This window comes from Castor canadensis, chromosome 3 (assembly GCF_047511655.1).
Source record: "Castor canadensis chromosome 3, mCasCan1.hap1v2, whole genome shotgun sequence".
In the NCBI taxonomy this organism is placed as follows: Eukaryota; Metazoa; Chordata; class Mammalia; order Rodentia; family Castoridae; genus Castor; species Castor canadensis.
In genome coordinates this window covers 136,991,721-137,014,179 of record NC_133388.1, presented here as the reverse complement: position 1 = coordinate 137,014,179, position 22,459 = coordinate 136,991,721, and the positions used below count along the sequence as shown (strand labels likewise).

The 22,459-nt window shown below is 37.2% G+C and overlaps 1 protein-coding gene across 5 annotated transcripts in view; it reads left to right on the top strand.

Annotated features, from left to right (window-relative positions):
- The window catches only part of Ube2w (ubiquitin conjugating enzyme E2 W), an 87,745-nt gene that overhangs the window by 40,929 nt on the left and 24,357 nt on the right, over positions 1-22,459 (top strand). The window contains exon 6 of one of the 5 annotated variants that reach the window (XM_074068733.1): positions 5,969-11,208. The exons of the other annotated variants lie outside the window; for them this stretch is intronic. Within the exon in view, the coding sequence (XP_073924834.1) occupies positions 5,969-5,982 (14 nt within the window). The 3' untranslated portion in view covers positions 5,983-11,208. Of the gene's footprint in view, positions 1-5,968; positions 11,209-22,459 lie in introns of those variants that run through there. 5 annotated transcript variants of the gene reach the window in all.

Sequence of the window (22,459 nt, the reverse complement as noted above, 5' to 3'; positions counted from 1 at the left end):
CCCACCTCCAGACCTCCCCTGTGATTTTGCATATATAGAAATATTGGCTTTATTGTCCAGGTGCTTGGTATGCACACTTGTGCATGTGTGTGGGGGGGTGGGGGGGTGGGGGCGGGGGAGTTGGGTTTTGGTTAACCAAATAAGAAATTAGAATTGGCAAAACTGACAGGAATATGTCCTTTCTATCCAGTGTGAGACCTTCTATAGCCTCATTAAATTGTGAATTTAAACTTGAGCTCTCCAAGTGTTGAAATAAAAAATTAAAACAGTCAATACGATGGCATTGTGCCAGCAGTTAATTAGAAAGTGCAGAGAAAGAATGCCATTTGTAAGAGCCATAGAAATATGAGAACTTGGGATAATAGTGATGAGAAATACGTAACACCTACAAGAAAAAAAGATGGCAAAAATTTAAGAACTCAAAATATATCGTTTTGTTTGTTTTTTTGTAGTACTGGCTTTTGAATTCAGGACCTCACACTTGCTAGGCAGGTGCTCTACCACTTAAGTCACTCCATCAGCCCTATAGTAATTTTTTTTAAACTATATTCTTTACAAATTATAAGTTTGTGTAATAAAAATCTCGTGGAGGCCAGGTGCCGGTGGCTCACACTTATAATCCTAGCTACTTAGGGCGCTGAGATCGGCAGAGTCAAGGTTGAGGCCAGCCAGAGTTCTCAAGACCCCATCTCCAAAATAACCAGAGCAAAATGTCCTGAAGTGGTGGAGTGCCTGCTTTGTAAGCATGAAGCCCTTTGTTCAATGACCCCTCCTCTAGTTCCACCCAGTAAATAAATAAATAAATAAATACATACATACATACATACATACATACAAAGTGTAACTGTCTCTTTTCTCACCCAGTTGCTAGAGGGTACCATTCTTATTTTTCTTTTCGTTAATGTCCAGTAGTGATGTTTCAAAAATAAAGCCAACTGTTAAGTTGTTAAAAGTATTGACAAGATAGCCTTTATCTATGTTTCTTCTCTTTTTTTTTTTTTTTTTGTTTGGTATTGGGGTTTGAACTCAGAGTCTCAAACTTGCTAGGCAGGTGTTCCACTGCTTGAGTCACACCTCCAGTCCCTTGCTTTTCAAAATAAAATGGGAAAAGGTGAAAACAGAAATATAAGAATTAATCCCTGAAAATAACATATAGTTCATACTGTGAAATAATGTGTAATTCATAGTAGAAGTTGTTTTTCCTGGACGTGCAAATTTTTACCTGTTAATGGAAAAATCTATCTTTCACAACTAAAAATACAAAGAGAGTTTTAGTTTTACTCTTTGTTTGTTTGTGGTGCTTGGAATAGAACCCAGGGCCTTGTACATGCTAGGCAGGCACTCTACCACTAAACTACACTACCAGCCCAGAGGGTTTTGTTTTTGTTTCTTTGTTTTGTTTTGCTGGTACCAAATTTGAAGTCAGGGTCTTGTGCTTGCTAGACAGTCTGCTACTTGAGGCACATCCCCAGTACATTTTTGCTTTAGTTATTTTTGTAATAGGGTCTCATATTTTTGCTCAGGGCCAGCCTTGGGACTGCCATCCTCCTACCTATGGCTCTGGCAGAGCTGTCACCACAGCCAGCTTATTGGTTGAGATGAAGTCTCACTTTTTCCCCAAGCTGGCCTCAAACCAGTCTTCCCAATCTCCCATCTCTTGAGGAGCTGGGATTATAGACAGTTACCACTATGCCTGACCTCCAGTCTTTTGTTTGTTTGTTTATTTGTAGACAGGTAATCTCCAAGAAGTACCCTTCCCCGCCCCAAATAAAGAACCCAGAGAGAGAGGCTTTTTCATACTAAATGAACTTCTTTCATAATACAAAATAGTCTGGTGTTTGTATAGGAATTAATATTCTCAGTCAACAAATGAAAGGTATTCATTACCTTTTTTTTTCCATTATAAATTAGTCATTTTTTAAAAGGAATTTTTTAAAAGGAATTGGGTTCTAATTCACCTGAATCATGACTATCTTAATCCAGTTGCTAATCTCAGGCACAGATAAAAAAATTTTTTTCATTTACAGATAAATCTGTTTACAATAGCTTTGGTTCATTAACTTACAATGGCCATTCTTATCTCCTAATGTTTTCTATTCCTGAATGCCTGAATCATTCCATTCCCCCACACCCCCAGCCTTCCACTCACTCTTAAGTGCATAACCTGTCAGCTTTGTTTGCTAGAACTTTTCAGGTGTCAGCTTATCTTTTTCCTGCTTAGCTTTTGTGATCATGTTCTCCCTTTAGTACCCAGTTACCAAGAATGGATGCTCATTACTTCTTTTTATCATTATTGCTATTATTACCTTTGAGATGGAGTCTTGCTATGTTTCCCAGGCCGTTTAGTGAACTGGGCTCAAATGATCTTTCCTCTTCAGCCTCTGGAGCAGCTGGGACTATAGGTACATGCCACCTTGCCCAGCACACTCTTGTTATTTTGTCCTGTCATTTAATTCTCAAAGGATTGTTAAGGACAGACCAATTTCCATATGTGATCTACAAAACTAATTGGAAAGATTCAGGGCTCTGGATGTAGCTCAATGGTAGGACATGCTTACTACAAACAAGGCTCTGGGTTTAATCTTCAGCAGAGCCTTCCCCCTTAAAAAAAAAAAATCACAGATTTGAGTAAAGACTTACTCTTTTGGTTTTTTTTGCAGTGCTGGGGATTGAACCCAGGATGCAGAGATTAAATTCTAGCACATTCTAGGCAAGCACGCTTCCACTGGTAGAGTTCTCAGCCCCTTGCTTGGAATTTAATAAATTCACTGAAACACTTAGCATTTCAGTTTTGGGAAACCAGGTGGAATTGTATGTCTCAAGTGTCAAGCTCCACAGTTGTGCCCTTGGTACTAACCAACATACATTAGTCAGGGTGAGTCACAGGTATGTCAGCTATAAGCAGAGAGGGCAGAGGAGTTTGGTCTTAGATAGTGATAATATGTGTACTCGGAAGGGGGCTTCCTGGAGGCAGGATGGAGGCACAAAAATAACAAGCCTGAAATTCATTTCATCTCCTGGGAGATGACCTAGGAGGAGGTCTCAGCTGACACCCAAAGTTGGACTGCCAAATAGCAGGGTTTAAGCTCTTGTGGGGAGAGGGGAGACAGGGATGACACTCAGCTTAAATTTGTGATCTTCCACATAATCATTTAAAATCCCTTAAAAATTAGGCCAGTCCCTGCTGCTTACAGTTACTATCATTGCATCATATCTCATATTGATTTCTTTTGAGGTTCTTTAGCACACAAGGACTTATTAAAGTATAAAAATGAGCTGTATTGCCAGGTGCCAGGGGCTCACACCTGTAATACTAGTTACTCAGGAGGCTGAGACCAGGAGGATAGCAGTTCAAGGCCACCCTAGGCAAATTGTAAGACCCTATCTTGAAAATAACCAGCACAAGACATGGCTGGCAGAGTGGCTCAAGTGGTGGAGTACCTGCCCACCCTAGTACCACCAAAAAAAAAAAAAAGTTTCAGAAACTTGAACAATGATTAGTGACAAACTGTAGTTTAAGGCTGCTATTGAGTATTCACTTCAGAAACTGAGGCTTACAGGAAATTGGCATAGTGTTCAGACACCATATCTAGCAAAACTGTTGAGTTTGTGAGGAGGACGGGGATAAAGGAGAAAGATGGAAGGGGTGAGTCTAATTAAGATATATTGTAAGCATTTATGTAAATGTCACAATGCATCCCCCTCCCCATACAACTATAATATGCTAATAAAATTTTACATAAGAAAAAACTAATGAGTTTGAGGAAAAAAAATAAAAACCATAGACTACTTTCTAGCTCTGTCCAGCTAGAATATACCTATAGAATTACAAAGATTTTTTTTTTTAGGGCAATGGGATCATAAAATTATCTCACGTTAATAATATCAACTCTTTTTTCTTCCTGCCCTATAGCTTCTGTCCATAGATTTACCTAGATTGGGAATTGTTTTATTTGTTCTACCTTTTAGAGTTACAAAACCACTTATAAGTTTCCTGAATCCAAACTTTCACTCTGTTAACTGTGTACCTCTGCTTCCTGCTCAATACCATTCTTTTATAATTCTGTCTATTCTGAAGTCTTTCATGAATTGATTCATGAAAAGAAAACCATACTCTTGAAAGACAAAATTTCAAATATTTTGTCTGTCTTGCTGTTAGCATCCCACTTCATATCTACATAAAAACATATTACTATGTTCCTTTGCATGGGCCTCCAATTATCATGCATTACTAATTTTAAAAGACCAAAAAACAAATACTTACATGTGAAACTTACAGGATATAAAGTAGCCACTTGTTTTCTTTGTAAATATATTCTTTATTAAAAGGATTCTGATTAATTAGATACAACTTGATTGATACTTGTGAGGATCAAACCCAGAGCCTTGCTTATGCTAGGCAAGTGCTGTACCACTGAGCTACAGACTTAGCCCTTATTTATTTATTTATTTATTTATTTATTTATTTATTTATTTATTTTTGTGACATGGCGTTTGAACTCAGGGCCTTGCACTTACTAGGTGCTCTACCACTTGAACCACTCTGCTTGTCCTTTGTTGTGATATTTTTGTTTTTGTTTTCTTTTCCTGAGATGTAGTCTTAAATCATGATCTTCCTCATCTCTGTCTCCTGAGTAGCTAGGATTACAGGCATGAGCCATTGGTGCCCAGCTTTGTTTTTGTTTTTTGAGAGAAACTTTGGCTATGTAGTCCAGTCTGGTCTCTCACCTGAGATCCCCCTGCCTCAGCTTCCCAAGAACTGGGATTTCAGGCATATGACACCTTACATAATTATTTTTGAATCTGAAGGTTGAACCCAGAGCTAGCCTTAGATAACATTTTGGAGGGGGAGGTGTGCTGGAATATGAACCCAGAGTCTTTCACATACTAGGACAACACTACCACTGAGTTATATCCCCAGCCCTTGATTTATTTTTAAAATCACCCTGTAGCTTACCCTTTTCATTACAGGATCTTGGAATACTCCATTAATTTCCCCAACACAGCCATTGAACTTTACTGGGTTTTGCTTCTCATTTAGTCCTTGTAAATGGGAATTTCATTAACAATATGTCAGTTCTTACATGGAATAGTTTGTAAAATGTCTTGGCCAGTATTGTGAATTTTCTCTTTGAAAGTTTTTGTCTAACTCTTGGCAGTTGCCACCAGTCTTGTTTCTAAAGCTGCTTTCTGAAGAACTAATCTTCAAAATAAATGCTTCAGCTGGTGGCATTGCTCAAGAGGTAGAGCACCTGCCTAGCAAGCTCTAGGCCCTCAATTCAACATCTAGTACTGCCCAAAAAATTTAAAAATTGAAATAAAAAAATGTTTCAGATATGTTTTATGAAATAAATTTTGTAAAATAAGTCATGAACTCCAAAAGTTGTCTGTTAACCTACATTGTAATCAGGCTACCAGGAGGTATTACAAATTAATTCTGTGGGGTTTTTAACTGACCTTTACATACGTATCTATATTTGCTGAAAACCTAGACTACCTATTGATTTAGAAGTTATATCTTGTTGTTTAAGGAGAGTTACCTCATAATCTAAAGACATAGCTTACTATTTTACGTTAAATAGCATGGCTGCGTTGGTCAGGAGTCTACTTCCTGTCTCATTAAAATTTTAAGTTTTTGCTTATGAAAGCGTTCTCTTAAGATTGAAATGTCCTCAATATGTGCTCCCATACTGTATCAATTTTTATTGTTTTAAATAAAACTGATACAATAATAACACATCATTTTAAGGTTTATGTGAATTATCACTTCCTTGAAAGATAAAACTTGTTCTGTTTATCACTATGTAATCGAACTTTTTATTTGCAAGGGTTGGGGGAAGCAAGCCAGACACTTCAGTCATATTCTTGCTACTTGAAATTATATCTAAATTACCCTATTAGATTAACTTGTAGATTTGACTTATGCATGCTTGACTTTTTAATTATCTTTTTTCTCCTTTTCTTAAAGATGATACTTGTTGATGCCACTGTTATCATCCTCCTAGCAGAAGATAGTCCTACTGAGAAAATGAGCACTTTGATCATTCAGTCTTTGAACTTTAACCTTTGACTGGAAGTGACCTATAGGCAATGAAGACTACTTCCTTTTACTGCATTTTTACTCGTGTGCATTCTGGGCGCATGTTGATCGCTGGTTCAGTCCAGGCAACTGACATGCTTTTATTAGTCATACAGTATTAATGCAGGTGTCAGGAAATGTCAAATATAATTCCATTTTTTATTTTTATTTTTTTAAGCTTTCGGAAAAGTTCCAGGTCCTCATGTATTGTGCAATAACAATGATTTCCTTGGTGGTTTTGGGACGTTCATTGCCGGCAATGGACGTTGTAACAGGAAAACTTTTCATTAATTCCTGCCACTCCATGATTAATGCATGATAGGGCCTATGAAATGAATTTAACGGTTATAGTAGGATTTAAGATAAAGTGAGGGATCCAACATAACTTTGAAAGTCACACCAACTGTTTATATTTGGATTCTATGCACTGTGATCCTAAGGTTAACAGCATGAATTAACATGCGTCTTTAAAGGACTATAATGAAAGATCATTGCGTATTTATTTAATTGTTTATATCTGCTGTCAAATTGTTTTGACATGGAAGGTTTTCAAGTAACATTGGCAGAGAGGTACAATATGTTATCCCTATGGTGAAAATAAATTCATTTGTTGTATATAGTTCCTCAATCTCTGAAGTAAAGATATGAATAATATAGGGTATGAATGGTTTGATGAAGGCTTTTAGTTTGGAAGTAAGAAAAATGGCAGTGATTATTGAATTGCTGCAGTTCATCATTTGGGCCTGTTATTTGTACATTAAAGATTTTTTCCAAGTAGATTACACTCTTGTTACTTCCTGCTAGCCATCAGCATGAGCCCTACTGCCTAAACACTATTTCTTTTATTTATGTTTGGGAAAATCCATAAACATTTTTGTTTGCAGTCTTGTTTCTTTTGTTACATTTTAAGTCAAGTTTGAATGTTATAGTACTTTAATTGAAAAACTTATGTCAAGTTTTTTTTCTTGTAAATTTTCTTTACTTGTAAGTATCATCTTGTCCTTTAATCCTGTACCCTAAAATAAGAAATACATTTTTGACAGAGGCTTAATGTTTTAACAAAGAGTGTGGACATTTTTATTTTAAGATTTTGGCAAAAGTACACTATAAAATGGTATGTTTGCTTATTTGTCTCACACAATCTTGCAGTTTTCCCATAGGGATTTGTTTTGTTTTATTTTCTTGTTGAAAAGAATTTGCTTACAGCTATATAAAGTTTTTCTATATTAAAAAAAAATTGTTGAACGGTCCCATTCTCAGTACTATGTAAGTTAATGATACTGCAACTAGGTTCTCTTTTTAAAAAGCAATTGAAGTATTTTATAAATTACCTTTTCACATATGCAAAATCTGTTTCTACTACAATGTTATTTTTACTAATGCCTTATTGTTGCACTCTTTTTGAAATAGCCTTCAGTGAATATATTAATCAATTTGAGCTTAAAGATAAAAGCCAATTGGCTAAAGGCCTGAAATATGTACCCCAGTAAAATCATCTAATCAGTAATTGGTAAAAATATTTTAAAAATTGTTTTTAATCTCTGTGTAGATTACATTTTATAGCTTTGTACATGTTGTTAATTAAGGGCATATAATTTTACACTCTATAATTAATTGCTTAACTCAGGGGTGGGTAGACTTCAAAAATATGTCTGCTGTAGAAATAACTTGAAAAAAATTATAACTATGGCCAGCCACCAAATTGTGGACACTGTTTATACTGCTAATTAGCAATTACCACTTTAAAAATGACAGACGCTGCTCTGTCGTGTGTTCTTACAGTGATCACTGTCAATATTATTAGTTGGCCTATTTAACCTGGATAGAAAACCTTTGAATTATTCTTAATTTTTGACTGCTTTTAAAATGAAAATTACAGCTATAAATTATGTATTTTATTTTGTTTTTACATAACTGCTCTAAACTACTGATTAACTTGATCTTTTTTCCTGGGTGAGGGGGTATAGGGGAAATCACTCTCATATTGCTGATCCTGTTACTAAAATCATTTTATAAAGAAATGACCTGTGGCATTTATTCACCAAAGGAATTAATATACCAGGTCAAAAAATTAACAGTGCTATAGTGTAGATTAATAGGTCACATATAGCCTCAGTTGAGTTTTCTATATGTGTTTTAAGATACCTCTCTTTCTCTTTATATATATATATATATATATATGTACACCATGAAATAAAATGAAGTGGAAGAAAAGAAAAGAAAACCAAATAATTCTGATGCATTTTATGGTTCAAAAAGAAGAAAATAAGATAAAATATCCTAAAATATGGTATCACCAACCAATAAAAATTCATAATGAATTAATATTACTACCTTGGCTTTAGGAGTCATTGCAAACCGTTTTGCACTTAGATGTAATTATTTTATATGTAAGCTACATTATTAAAAATCACATTTATCTCAGTCATTGCCCTCCTGAAGGCAAGTAGTGGCTTTGTAATATGAAAAAGAATTTTCGCTGTAATGTGTTGCTGAAAGATAACCAGAATACCAAGGAATTTGTATAAAAGTATGCTTCTTCTTCCCTGCTTTCCCTCCATGGGGCACTAGACCTACAGAATTATACTTTCATACTTAGAAGATACGTCTTCTTTCTTTCTTATTTATTTATTTATTTATTTTAGGTCATTCTTCTTGTTTGCCAAATTTTGTTGAGACTGTGATACATTCAGTTTCTTATTTATGCATGCTTAGATCATGAACTTGGTGCCCTTCAGTAAGTTTTCTCACATGAGGATTGATGCCATAAATTTAAAGAAAGATTGTTTTCAGTTTAAGGGAAATTGTAAAAAATACATTTTGTGGCTGTTCTCTTAAGGAATTAATATTTACTTCTAAAGAACTTGCTTGTAATATGTAATTCCTCCTTTTAGTCAGGAGGGAAATACAACATTTTTAATCCCCCAAAGAAAGTGCTGGAAATAGCTTCTATATAGTCAGTAGTTCAACTGGAGAAAGATCTTAATCGTTGTTGTTTTGAGTAGGCATATAAGTATTTGTTATGAAGTAGCTAGTTTGTTACTTTTTTCCTTCTGAATTTCAGATGTATGCATATATATGCATAGTAGATATATATATAATATATATATATATCTCTTTAGATACCTGTGGTAGATACTAACTTGTAAAACAGGTATCTAATGACTGCTTAATTGTTACCAGACTGCATCAAAGGTGAATTGACAAAAAATAGAAATGAGTAGTGATATGAAAATGGTATTTAACTACATGTTGTTTCTGGTAATCAAGTCTTTTTTAAAAAGCTTATTGTTTTGGAGAATTGAGATATTTAAAACTTGTTAAAACTTCCTAAAAAGAAGAGAAGAGGTACTGTGTGGTCAAAGAAATTTTTTAATAAAAATCTCAGTGTCACTAGTTGTAAGCTTTTATGGTTACTGCTTATATTTCTTGATCTCATTTTATTAATTTTTTAGTACATAGCCAGAAGCTTAAAGTTTATAATTATGTATCATTGTGTATGTATGTAAATTGGTTTTCAGAAAATAACCTGACGTTTAACCTGTCTTGCTGAAGATTGATTCTGAAAGTCAGCTATAGTACATTCTGTGTTGTGCTAATGCTTCTAATGCCTTTGCATGGTTGATGTCTATGCAGGGATCTTCTAGTGTACATCACTTGGTTGCAGTTTTCTTAGTAGTCCTTTCTCAAATTTTTCAATCCCTCTTTTATTTTTCTTTTTTACTTGCTATCTCTTCTCAAAGACGTTCAGTGATTCAGTCTTCAGCAGTTTCCTTTTCTGACTTCTAAGTTATTTTAAGGTTAGGGAACCTAAAAAAAGGAAGATTATTGAAATTATATCAGAAATTTTTTAATTAAGAAATATTCTTCTCCCTACAAACAAAATAAATGGAGATACTGGTGCCTAATGTCATTTCATCAGTGGATGACTGAATTTGTTGAGTAATTTACTTAAATGAGCTCATAGTCGTAATTGAGTTCTTCAATACTAATATTGAAATAATTTTATTTACTTTTTGGGTAGGGCCTCTCCCAAAGCCTATGTATTGTTCAGATAAATTATTTTTCCATTTAAATTTTGAAGCCATTTTGAGATGCAGTAATTTGTGGGAGACTTTTACTTTCTCAACATAAATTGTGCATTAATTTAAAGACAGGATTAGATACATCATTATCTAAACACATACTTCATATTTAGCTCTGTGTCCTGAAAGTTGAAGTTACTGCTCTGTGATCCTGGTAAGTGAGGTATTAATTGTAATTTTAATTCTCAAATATAGTATTAAACTTTTATTTGGTGACAGGTCTCCAGAATGATTATATGATTTTTTTTAAGAAAAGAGTTCTATTGATAATATCTGAAACTGTTTTGAATATGTAAAAGTAAAGCCTGAATAGAAACTAGTCTAAATACAATACCTCACTAGTTGTGATTGTACGCACTGAACGAAGAGTTGCCTGGGAAAGTTTTTGCTGTGTTCTTGCTATGAAATGCCACAGCCTGCATTTCAGGAAAGATTGTTTTCTCAAAGACAATACAATCAAAATTCTTACTAGCCTTTAACTTTTTATTTTGTATAACATGTTTCCTGCTACATGGAAAGATTGAATAAGTTTACCTGTCTCTTAAAGACTGAAATAGGACTATTAAGGAACTTTGTAGTTTTTATGAGATACCGTGAAAAATGCAAATCTCTTCTTAATTAACCCAGATTGTGTATGTAAGTGCAAGTTGATTGTCAGGTAGAGGTAAAATAATTATTTGGACAGATTGCTGGGTTAATTATATAGTAGCCAAGAATTAAGTGCATGTTCAGGTCAAAATGAATTTGTTCATCTTAGTTGGTACCATTTTCCTTTTGATATTCAGAAATACAGAATGTTCATTTTATTAGTGGGAATGGAAGGTCATGCTTGAGGATTTGAATAGGGTGGATGTATATATTTTATAAATTCAAATTGCAAAAATATGTAAAATAACTACTTTTTAAATAGTATATAAATGTTAAGACAAATCTCTGTTATATATTTTTAAATACATGTATCAAAGTTTTGTTAGTTGAATATAGGTTACTTTGTGTGCTTTATGGAATTCAGTAACTTTTAATAATAAAGCAGTTGTCATTTGATTTTTTTCCTGTATACTTGAATACTAAATTGGATAAATACTAGACTTCCTTGTATTTTTATACTATAAAACTTTGTGTAGTATTTGTTCCTTAAAGAAGCCTGATCTCTTTAAAGGATTACCGAAACAAATATGTCCATTTCCAAAATGAATACAATAGGATGAAGATAGTTACTAGAGCTGCTTACTTATTTAACAGATCATCTCTACATATTAGTAGAGCTAGTTAATTTGAGTGCTCTTTGTGCTTTAATTAAGGTCTAGGTGAGCATTGTGGTACATATCTGTAATTCCAGCCACTCAGGAGGCTGAGACAGGAGATGGCCAGTTCCAGGTCAGCCCGGGCAATTTGCAGAGACTATATCTCAAAGTAAGATTTAGAAAGGATGAAGGCTAGGCACCAGTGACTGTGATTCTAGCTACTTGGGAATTCGAGATCAGCCTGGGCAAATAACTTCACAAGACCCTCCCCCATCTCCAAAGTAACCAGAGCAAAAATGGACTGGAGGTATGACTCAAGCAGTAGTAGAATTCTTTGCAAGCTCGAAGCCCTGAGTTCAAACTCTAGTGCCACCAAGGGGGGAAAAAAAATGACTAGCAGTGTAGCACAATGGTAGAGCAGTTGTCTAGCTGTGTGAGACCTTGGGTTCAACTCCCAGTACCACAATCAATCCTTTTTAAAGACTTGGATTTTACAGAAAATACACAAATTGAGACCTGGACACACTTAGAGTTACCATGAATCTGATTGTTTCTGAACTTGGAATTGTACAATTAATAAGAACATACTGTAAAGAACTTCTGGATGCTTTTCTGAGTATACAAACAGATGAACTAATCTATTTAAATGAATGACTCTTGAAGCTACAAGAAGAGAGAAAGAAAGCAGAAGAAGGAATAATTATTGCATTTGTTACTCCACACAAGAAGAAATTAAATCTGCTCTGCTGATAGTAAGTTTTCTTTTCCATAGGGGATCTGCTTATCCCAGAAGCGCCTTAGCCCACTTTTGGGCAGCCATAATACCATAAAGCTATCTCAACAAGTTGTTTCTGGACCCCTAAAGAGCTAGATTAGTAGATGGTTGGATAGATGTAGTAGCTTCCTTTGTACTTTGTTGGCCTTCTCCCTTGATTGTAATCCTTAAAGGAATTTCTACCTCCCACAGTAGATACAACTTTACTAGTTTAAGATGCTGCAAAGTGGTTATGATAAAGTCCTTCCCTATTCCTTAGTACTTTTCATACTAAGGTAGCATAACAAAATTAAATATGAGCTGAATTGAAAGGTCAAGTGTCACAGCTAAGGAGTTTTGTACTTGAATTACTATTACTGTGGCTCTGGGCTACAGTTTTACATGTGTTGTTGAAAGTCACTGTTATCTTTTAATTGCTTATGTGATTTTGAACTATATTTGCCTAATTAATGCAAACTATACAGGAGGGAGTAATTGTGTACCCTTTTCTAGTTCACTGGGGTGTGGAAATAATAAAAAACTAAGAAAATTCTTCTTGTTTGTGTACCTCGCCTTCAAAGGCCCAGTGCTAGTGAACACATACCAGGCAAGAACCGAATATGGACACCTGTATCCTGCATACATTTGTTCAGCTCAGCATGAAAAAATGAATCTCTGCTCTCACCCCCAATAAGAGTGTATTTTTTCCTGTCATAATTTAATGACATTCCTATCCAACCTGGCTATCCAAACAATCTGACACTTAAGTAGTCCTCTCCCACTTTTTTTTCTTTGGTCAAATCCTGCTGAGTCTATAATTTAAAACATATCTGAAACTTCTCTCCAGTCCCCTTGCCATTATAGCTTTTCACTGCCTGGCCCTAGGCTTCCTAGGCTGCTCTTTGGCCATCCATGATCCTTGTTCCATGGATAGTAGTAAGCCAAGGCTACATTGTACTTTGGTAATGTTCTTCCATGTACATAGAACAGCATCAGCTTTGCTACCAGAATGTTGTGTTCACATGTAGTTAAAAAGTGCAGATGTGATTAAAAGATCATCCATATCCCTTCCCTGCTCACTTCCTATCTGTCATCTGTCCTTACCCCTCTGGTGATAAGTACAGCATTGCCACTGTGTTTGAGTTCCCATCACATAGCTCACAGTACCCAGCATTCGGGCCTTTAATAAATGTGTGTTGAGTGAACTTGTCTATGCTTGTATTTTTGATCCTTGCTTTTTGAAGGAAACATTCTGGTGTGAGCTGGTTTGAACAAATGTCCAGACCACCATGTGAGTGAAATGTTACAGCAGAACACACTATCCTTCCAGTCCCAGAGGGTTTGAGAAAATTGTTTTTAAATAAATCACTGGTCATTACTCATTGCTTGTGCTTTTTAAATAGGTGTTTCTCATATCTTTACCTTATCTGAGGCAAATTGCTTGTCTTGAGTATATTCATACATCAAGAATAAAATGTTTTCAACTAAATACATCTGAAGAGCAATGTGATCATAAAGGTAAGCCTGACACTATGATTGAATGCAGACATTAAGTTGTTGCCAAGAAGGATGCAGATAAGGTATAGATCATCAAAAGGTGTGTGTCATAAGGGAAAAAAATAGTGAACAGAATGAAAAGTGTTGTGGGTACGTGGCAGCTAGTGATTATTACAGAAATGAATTGTTTGCAAAAAGTTCCAAGTGTCAGTACACCTTGCAAGTTGTAAACTTTGGGTTTTAGGAAAGAACAAAGGTCAAAAGTGCACAGGCCCCTGGACAGAAGCTAGGTGAAGATGGCACACTGTATGGCAGGTTGAGTGAGCCAAGGGGCACATAATAATTGGGGATACAATCCATGGGTCAGATGATGTAGGTCCGTGTGAGTTAGGTGGAGATTGAGATTGAGAATGTTTGGTCCTATTACTTTCCACTAGTTGAGAGGAGCCCAGCACTCAAGAGCTGCTTTCAGCAACCCACAATTTTAATCCCAGTTACTCAGGAGGTAGAGATCAGAGGATGGCTGTTCCAGGCCAACCCAGCAGAAACTGCAAAACTGCATCGCAACAGAAAAAGCAGGGTATGGGTGGTGGCATACACCTGTCATCCCAACTTCTGCAGGAAATACAAATTAAGTCCAGCCTGGGCAAAAATCAAGACCCTGCAAAAATAGAGCAACTGGGCATTGGTGGCTCACACCTGTAATCCTAGCTACTCAAAAGGTAGAGATCAGGAGACCCTATTTTGAAAATACTGGATACAGAAAAGGGCTGGTGGAATGGCTCTAATGGTGGAGCAGTTTAGACAGGAAAATGGTGCATGCTTGGTAAGGGAAAATCTGTTCTCAGTCTGACCTTTCAGGTAAAGCCCTCTACTTAAGACCTTATGAATACTTGTCACATCTCATAGATGCAGTTAAAAATCTGTGGATCAGCATAAATACAGAATGCTCCATGTTATTTAACAAGACCTTGTCAATCAAACCTGTCAATCATCCTAACCCTTCCTGCAGACCTCCCAGGTTCTTCCCACTGTTTGCCCTTACAATCTTTAACTTTCCCTTTTGAGCAGAGATCCCTCCTTCTCTACTATCTGGCCAGATCCCAGTGCTCGCTCTTTTGCAGTGCCTGCACTTTCCTTTTCCTTTCAATAAAACTCTACTACTGCTTTGCAATCTGTGTGTCTTCAACTTCTTGGTTTGAGAAATGCAAGGATCTGAGATCTTTTAGACCAGGGTCTCCTTAGACTCCTCTCCCGTCACACTTTCATTAAAGGTTGCTGGTGAGCTGTGAGCAGTGTAGTAGCTGAAATCCTCCAACTGCAGCCTTGCAGAGTCTGCCTCCCAAGGCCACGCTTTTCCCAAGCAACCCCTAGTCATGACCAAGCATGATGGGAGCCTGGCCAGGTCTGCCTACATGGGACTTCTCTAATAGGTCATTCTCACCTTACAACTCACCCTGGGCTTTGGGAGATTTCCCAGATCCACATCTCAGTCCAGAGTTCTACCTGCTCACACCTGCTTTCCCCTTCTTTCCCTTCACAGGTTTCACGTATGCATTATGGTTTGGTTTTCCCAGTCCAAGTCCTGCTTCACAAACTCACCCTGTTGACTGTTGTTGGCCCTTCTAACTCCAATGTCTACTTCCTGGATGGCCCAAATCAGCACAGTTAGCAGTAAGTGTGGTACAAGAAGGTGGCAGTAAGAGCTTTGAGACTGATTACTTGTTATGTCCGTGACAGTGAGGCCTCCATCCCTGGCTGCAGGTGGGGTTGGCATAGTTCCTGCCACAGGCATTATGTGGCCTAGTTAAAACTTTACTCAGGTGTGGTTGCATCCGTAATCCCAACACTTGGAAAGCGAGGGCAGGAGGATCTCAAGTTGGAGGCCAGCCTACACTACATAGGGAGGCCCTGTCTCAAAGGAAAAATAAAACAAAACAACCCTTCACCAATGGTGGCTTGGAAGAATGCTCTGTTGGAGGGGACTATTCACAGAAGTTCCATTGGTCAATCATGGAAACTAGGGAGAGCAATTCATTCAAATATAATGGAATTAACTTGTTAATTGTATTGATTTGCCTTAGTTTGCTCAGGCTGCTGTCACAAAATACCATAGAATAGGTGGCTTAAACAGTAGAAAATTATTTCTCAGTTCTGGAGAGTAGGAGGTCAAGATCAAGGTACTTACAAGATAGATTTCATTCTGAGGCCTCTTCTAGGGTCTTGTAGATGGTCACAGTCTTGCTGTATGATCATATGACCTCTTGGTCTGCATTCAGGAAGACAAGAAAGGAAGGGAAGAAAGAGGAAGAGGAAAGGGGAGGGTGGGGTAGAAGGGAAAAGGAGGGGAAGAGAACAGATAGAGATCGCATGCGGGGTTAGGACTTCACCATATGAATTTGAGTGGAGGGAACAATTCAATCCATAGCAACCCCTAGAAAGGGATAATGAAAAGTTGAGGTTAGTTAACAAACTTACTGAAAATTCAGTCTGAACAACAGAAGGCCCCTTGGTAGCTGCCAGAGAAAGTCTTTTTTCTTTATTATAAAAAAATTTTTATTAGGATATATTCGTTACAGTAAAGGGGGGCAGGGGCAGAGAAAATCTTAATCTCTTGTGGGGAAGAGACCCAAGGCTTGGGGAGTCTAGGTCCAGTGGTAGAATGTGTGCTTAATGTGTGCGAGGCCCTGGGTTCAATCCCTGGCAGAAGAAGGGGAAAACAATAAAAAGAAACACTAAAGGCCAAACTCAGGATTAACAGTCTTGAGCTTAAAGATGCTTGAGCTGGGTGACTCACACCTGTAATCCTAGCTACATAGGAGGCAGAGATCAGTAGAATCACGGGCTAGGTAAATAGTACTCTGAGACACTATCTCAAAAAAAAAAAAAAAACACATTACAACAAAGGGCTGTAGTGGAGTGGCTCAAGTGGTAGAGTACATGCCTCAAAAGTGTGAGACTTTGAGTGCAAACCCCAGTATAAAAAAAAAAACAAAAAACAAGAAAAGCTTGAACATCCAGCTGAAGCAAATCTGTTATGTTAAAGTCGGGGGTGGGGAAATTTTTTTTTTTTTTTTAAGTAGGAGTGGAGGTTAAACTCAGGGCTTCGTATTTGCAAAGCAGGCTCGATACTGCTTGAGCCACACCTCTAGTCCATTTTGCTTTGGCTCTTTTGGAGATGCAGTCTTGAGAACTTTTTGCCTCAACTGGCCTCAAACCATGAGCCTCCTGATCTCTGCCTCCCACTTACCTAGGATTGCAGGTGTAAACACTGGTGCCCAGGTGGGAAAGCTTGAGACGCTGACACATGGGTTAGAGTCCTGAGAGTACGACTCCAAAGCTTTTGGGTCCCTTGACTCCTCTGAAATCTTAGCGCTTGTGGTGACTCATTCCTCCCTAGCAAGTATATTAGAATACTTTTCCCTCCAAAGAAAAATACCCTCCCCTGTGAGAAGATCCATCAGGGACCTGCCTCAGCATCTTCCCTACCTCTTCTAAGTGCAAGGTCTATACATAGATTTAAGTCACAGCAAAACCCACTTGCGACACCCGGGGCCTAGTAATGGAGGCAAAGAAGTACACTTCCAAAGTACCTGCAGAGTGTACCTGCAGAGCCTGACGGAGCATCCATGGGACTAGATCTTGCAGATGCTTGAACAAGAGTCTGGAGTATGATGAGAGATTGTTGCATTGGAAACATTTTTTATGCCTGTGGGATTTAAAACCCAACAAGTACCGTAGGATATGGTGTAAGCTTTTTTTTTTTTTTTGGTACTGGGGCTTGAACTCAGGGCTTCACCTTGAGCCACTCCACCAGCCCTATTTTTGTGAAGGGTTTTTCAAGATAGGGAGCTGAGGAACTATTTGCCCAGGCTGGCTTCAAACCAAGGTTCTAATCCATGCCTGCTAGGATTACAGGCATGAGCCACCAGCGCCCAGGCACATCTTATTATTTTTGTAGGGTTTTTTTTTTTTTTCACTTGTGGATTTAAACTAGAATTTAATTCTGCTTGAGTGTCTTTCCCAAGGAAAGCAATTGAGTTCTTCAATTATGATTCCTAATTATGAATGCAGTTTCTATATCAGAAAACAATTTTTGAAGAGCACCACCTTCTGTCATATATGAGAAAAATTGAGTGTGGGGTGGAGTGGCCTAATTGGTAGAGCATTTGCTTAGCAAGCACGAGGCCCTGAGTTCAAACCCAAGTATCACCAAAAAAAAAAAAAAAAAAAAAAAATATATATATATATATATATATATATATGAGAAAAGAATTGAGTATGAATATATATAACTGAATAGGAATAAAAATGAACAAGTCTGGAAATTTGACTTAAGTTATGGCAATTTACTTTAAGATATAAGTAAATCTGTCCTTTTATTTCTTTATTCTGTTGTTTATATATTGCCTTCTACAAATCAAGAGCTCATGAAATGTTTGTTAAACAAATGATTAATTCAACAAAATTTCTAGCCCTGAAATTCAAGTATAAAATTTCTCATTACATATCATTTTGGTACTTCTGAAATTATATCTGTAGTTCAAATTTTAACATGGTCCAAGTGTTTATTCAGAAAGCTGAAAAGGGACAGGGAAGAGGCACTGTTTTTTATATCTGTCTCCTTAGGAAAAATATGGCTTTGTTCAGTAGAGTGTTGCTGAGTGTTTGACCAATTTGACTTAATCTCTTTCCAGTAAGAGCTGGAACTAGGCCAGGATTTAATGTTAGGCAAACAAAACTTTCCCAGCTAATTCTGATATGGAGCCCAGTTTGAGGACAATTGTTTTAACTCACTTCCAAGTTTCTTAGATTATAAGCAATAGTATGTCTTTTTCAAACAACGGTTCAGGAGGGCAGAAGCAAAGTAATTTTCAGTGCTGACTCAGTTGTGTAAATATGTGTGGAGAATATAGAAAGGGGATAATAGCAAGATCTATACATTTTAATTCTCTGCAGAAAGAGTAGAAATAAACAGCTAAGTAATCGAAAATAATCTATTTAGAATAAATGTGGAATTTTAGCTGGGGAAACTTTTTTGGGGTTTTTGTTTGTTTATGTGTTTGGAGACAGGGTCTCCCTTATGTGGCCCAGGCTGGCCTTGAACTGACAATTCTCCTGCCTCAGCCTCCTGCAGGCTGGCATTGCAAGTGCGCACCAACATGCTTGGCTGATAATACTGTTTTGAGATCAGTGGCAAATCTCCTCAGTAATCAAAAAGAATTTCAGATTAGGGTTTTGTTGGGTGTTTTGGTTTTTGTTTTTGGTACTGGGATCAAACCCTGGGCTTCTCAAATGGCAGGCAAGCACTGTACCACTCATCTATGCGCCCTGCCGGGATGAGAGAAGTTTTCATGTTCCTCCACAGCCTCCCATTTCTCTTCTTTTCAAGCTGGGCTCAAGTCTGTGCTTTTTTTTTTTTTTTTTTTGGATTATAAGCACAACTAGCTTAAGGTAAAAGGGATTTGTTGATTTATGAAAACAGAGAGTTTAGGGTGTTATGGCTTCAGAATAGCTAGTGGCAAGGGCTCAAAGAGACTTTGTCTCCCACACTCAGCTTCAGGCAGATTCTCCCCAAATGGTAGGCTAAGGCACCCCAACAGCTCTTAATCTCCCCACCTAAATAACTGCAGGAAAACAAATATCTCTTCCCCACGGTTTGTATATTCATCATAGAGATGAATTTTTCCATTTGATATCGTCTCCACTCTGAACTATCACTGAAGCTGGGGGTGGGGACCATCGGCCAGGCCTGGGTCTCATGGTTGCCCCTGTGACAGTGAGATTGGCAGCTCCATCAGGAGGATGTGGAGTTGGGGGGAGGAGTTTCCTAATATAGTAACAGTAGGGTGGGGGAATATTAGTGGGCAGAGAAAGTCTGCCTTCTTTCTTCACTACAGACTTCCTCGTATTGACCAAATGGCCAATAATAGATCTGAACTTGGGTGTGTTCTTACCTAAACTATTCCAAACTATGAGCTTGGGTGTGGAGGTAAAATATCAGAGCAATGGGCAAGGACGCAGCAGGGAAGAAGCTAGCGACAGCTGTTAAGGTGGACAATGATTTAAGTTCCACTCCAGCAGTGATTTGAGGTTAAAAATAATGGTGACGTCTAAGGTTCCTATAATATGTTAAAATAGAAAACTTAGTATGAGTTTACAGCATAGGATAAAAATGGCATGTCAGAGTCCCTGGATAAATTTCCAGGACCTAACAATTTAAAGACAAAGGGAAGGAGGTCAAGCAACATTTCAACACTTCAATAAAACCTACAAAACTACTACTAAAAGTTAATGAAGGGCTGGAGGTGTGCCTCAAGTGGTAGAGCACCTGTGCAGCAAGCACAAAGCCCTGAGTTCATACCTCAGTACCACTGAATAAATAAATAAATAAAAATAAAAAGTTAATGAAGCATGTTTTCAAATTGCTCCTATTCTATGATAAATCTTGGACAAAACAGGGCAAATATTTTACAAATTATTAAATGTATGTTAAATACTAGAGTTTATGTATAATGCAGTTATACTGTATGTACATAGTAGACTTTGTTATGTGCAGAATATTTTATTCTTTGTATGAACCAATGTTTTGTAAGCAATTGAGTAAATGAAAATATTTGTGCTAAAATTAGTAACTAGAAATAACTTTCAAAATACTTCTTATGGTAATATTTAAATTATGCACGATTTGGTTAAAATAGAAGAAAGTGTTCCTTTATACTGGGAAAGTCACAAAAAATGTCAGCTTACTGGTGAGCTTCTGGTAGTAATCAGACAATACTTCTAAACATTATTTTTTTTTAATGTAAAAATCCAGCAAAACCAGAAATACAGATATATTTTCCTGGGCTTTCACATTTGTTGATTTTTATTCGCAACCTGTTTTTTTAATGGTGCTGGCATTGGAACTCAGGGCCTCATGCTTGCTAGGCAGGAACTCTACCACTTGAGCCTTTTTTTGCGTTGGGTATTTTTGAGATAGGGTTGGGGCTGGCTTTGAACAGCAATCTTCCTGATCTCTGCCTCCTGAGTAACTAGGATTACAGGTGTGAGCCACCAGCTGGCTAGTTTAAACATTAAACTTTGCTCAACTTTTAAAGAAGATACGCCAGAAATTATAAACTTTTTATCTACGCCTCAGTATTTACTTTTTTTTCTTTTTGAAAAGCACTAGGGACTGGTGCTTGCTAGACAGGTACTGTACCACTTGAGTCACTCTACCAGTATTTTTTTGTATTGATCATTTTTCAGATAAGGTCTTGCTTTTTGCCCAGGTCAACCTGGAACTCCACGCTACTATTTGTGGTAGGTGAGATGACAAAGCACACCACCACAGCACCCAGCCATTGGTTGAGATATTGGTTGAGACAGGGTCTCGAGAACTTTTTTCCCCTAGGGCTGGTTGAACTGAGATCCTTCTTATCTCAGCTTCTGAAGTAGCTTGGAATACAGGCTTGACCCCTGCACCTAGTATAGAAAAGTTTCTTAAGGGGGGGAGAAAGGACCCAAGCATTGTATGCACATATGAATAATTAAAAAAAAAAGAAAAGTTTCTTAATAAATCAAATGATTTTATAATTAATTAAAAGCATAAAATAAATGATTTACACACCAACTAGGTTAATATTTATTTGATGGCTTTTACTTATTTTTTATTTTTTTATTATTCATATGTGCATACAATGCTTGGGTCATTTCTCCCCCTTACCCCCACCCCCTCCCTTACCACCCTCCCCACCCACAGGATACCCGGCAGAAACTATTTTGCCCTTATCTCTAATTTTGTTGAAGAGAGAGTATAAGCAATAATAGGAAGGAACAAGAGTTTTTGCTAGTTGAGATAAGGATAGCTATACAGGGAGTTGACTCACATTAATTTCCTGTGCGTGTGTGTTACCTTCTAGGTTAATTCTTTTTGATCTCACCTTTTCTCTAGTTCCTGGTCCCCTTTTCCTATTGGCCTCAGTTGCTTTTAAGGTAGCTGCTTTAGCTTCTCTGCGTTGAGGGCAACAAATGCTAGCTAATTTTTTAGGTGTCTTACCTATCCTCATATCTCCCTTGATGCTCTCGCTTTTATCTTGTGAACAAAGTTCAATTCCCTTGTTGTGTTTGCCCTTGATCTAATGTCCACATATGAGGGAGAACATACAATTTTTGGTCTTTTGGGCCAGGCTAACCTCACTCAGAATGATGTTCTCCAATTTCATCCATTTACCAGCGAATGATAACATTTCGTTCTTCATGGCTGCATAAAATTCCACTGTGTATAGATACCACATTTTCTTGATCCATTTGTCAGTAGTGGGGCATCTTGGCTGTTTCCATAACTTGGCTATTGTGAATAGTGCCGCAATAAACGTGGGTGTGCAGGTGCCTCTGGAGTAACCTGTGTCACATTCTTTTGGGTATATCCCCAAGAGTGGTATTGCTGGATCATATGGTAGATCAATGTTCAGCTTTTTAAGTAGCCTCCAAATTTTTTTCCAGAGTGGTTGTACTAGTTTACATTCCCACCAACAGTGTAACAGGGTTCCTTTTTCCCCTAATCCTCATGAACACCTGTTGGTGGTGGTGTTGCTAATGATGGATATTCTAACAGGGGTGAGGTGGAATCTTAGTGTGGTTTTAATTTGCTTTTCCTTTATTGCTAGAGATGGTGAGCATTTTTTCATGTGTTTTTTGGCCATTTGAATTTCTTCTTTTGAGAAAGTTCTGTTTAGTTCACTTGCCCATTTCTTTATTGGTTCATTAGTTTTGGGAGAATTTAGTTTTTTAAGTTCCCTATATATTCTGGTTATCA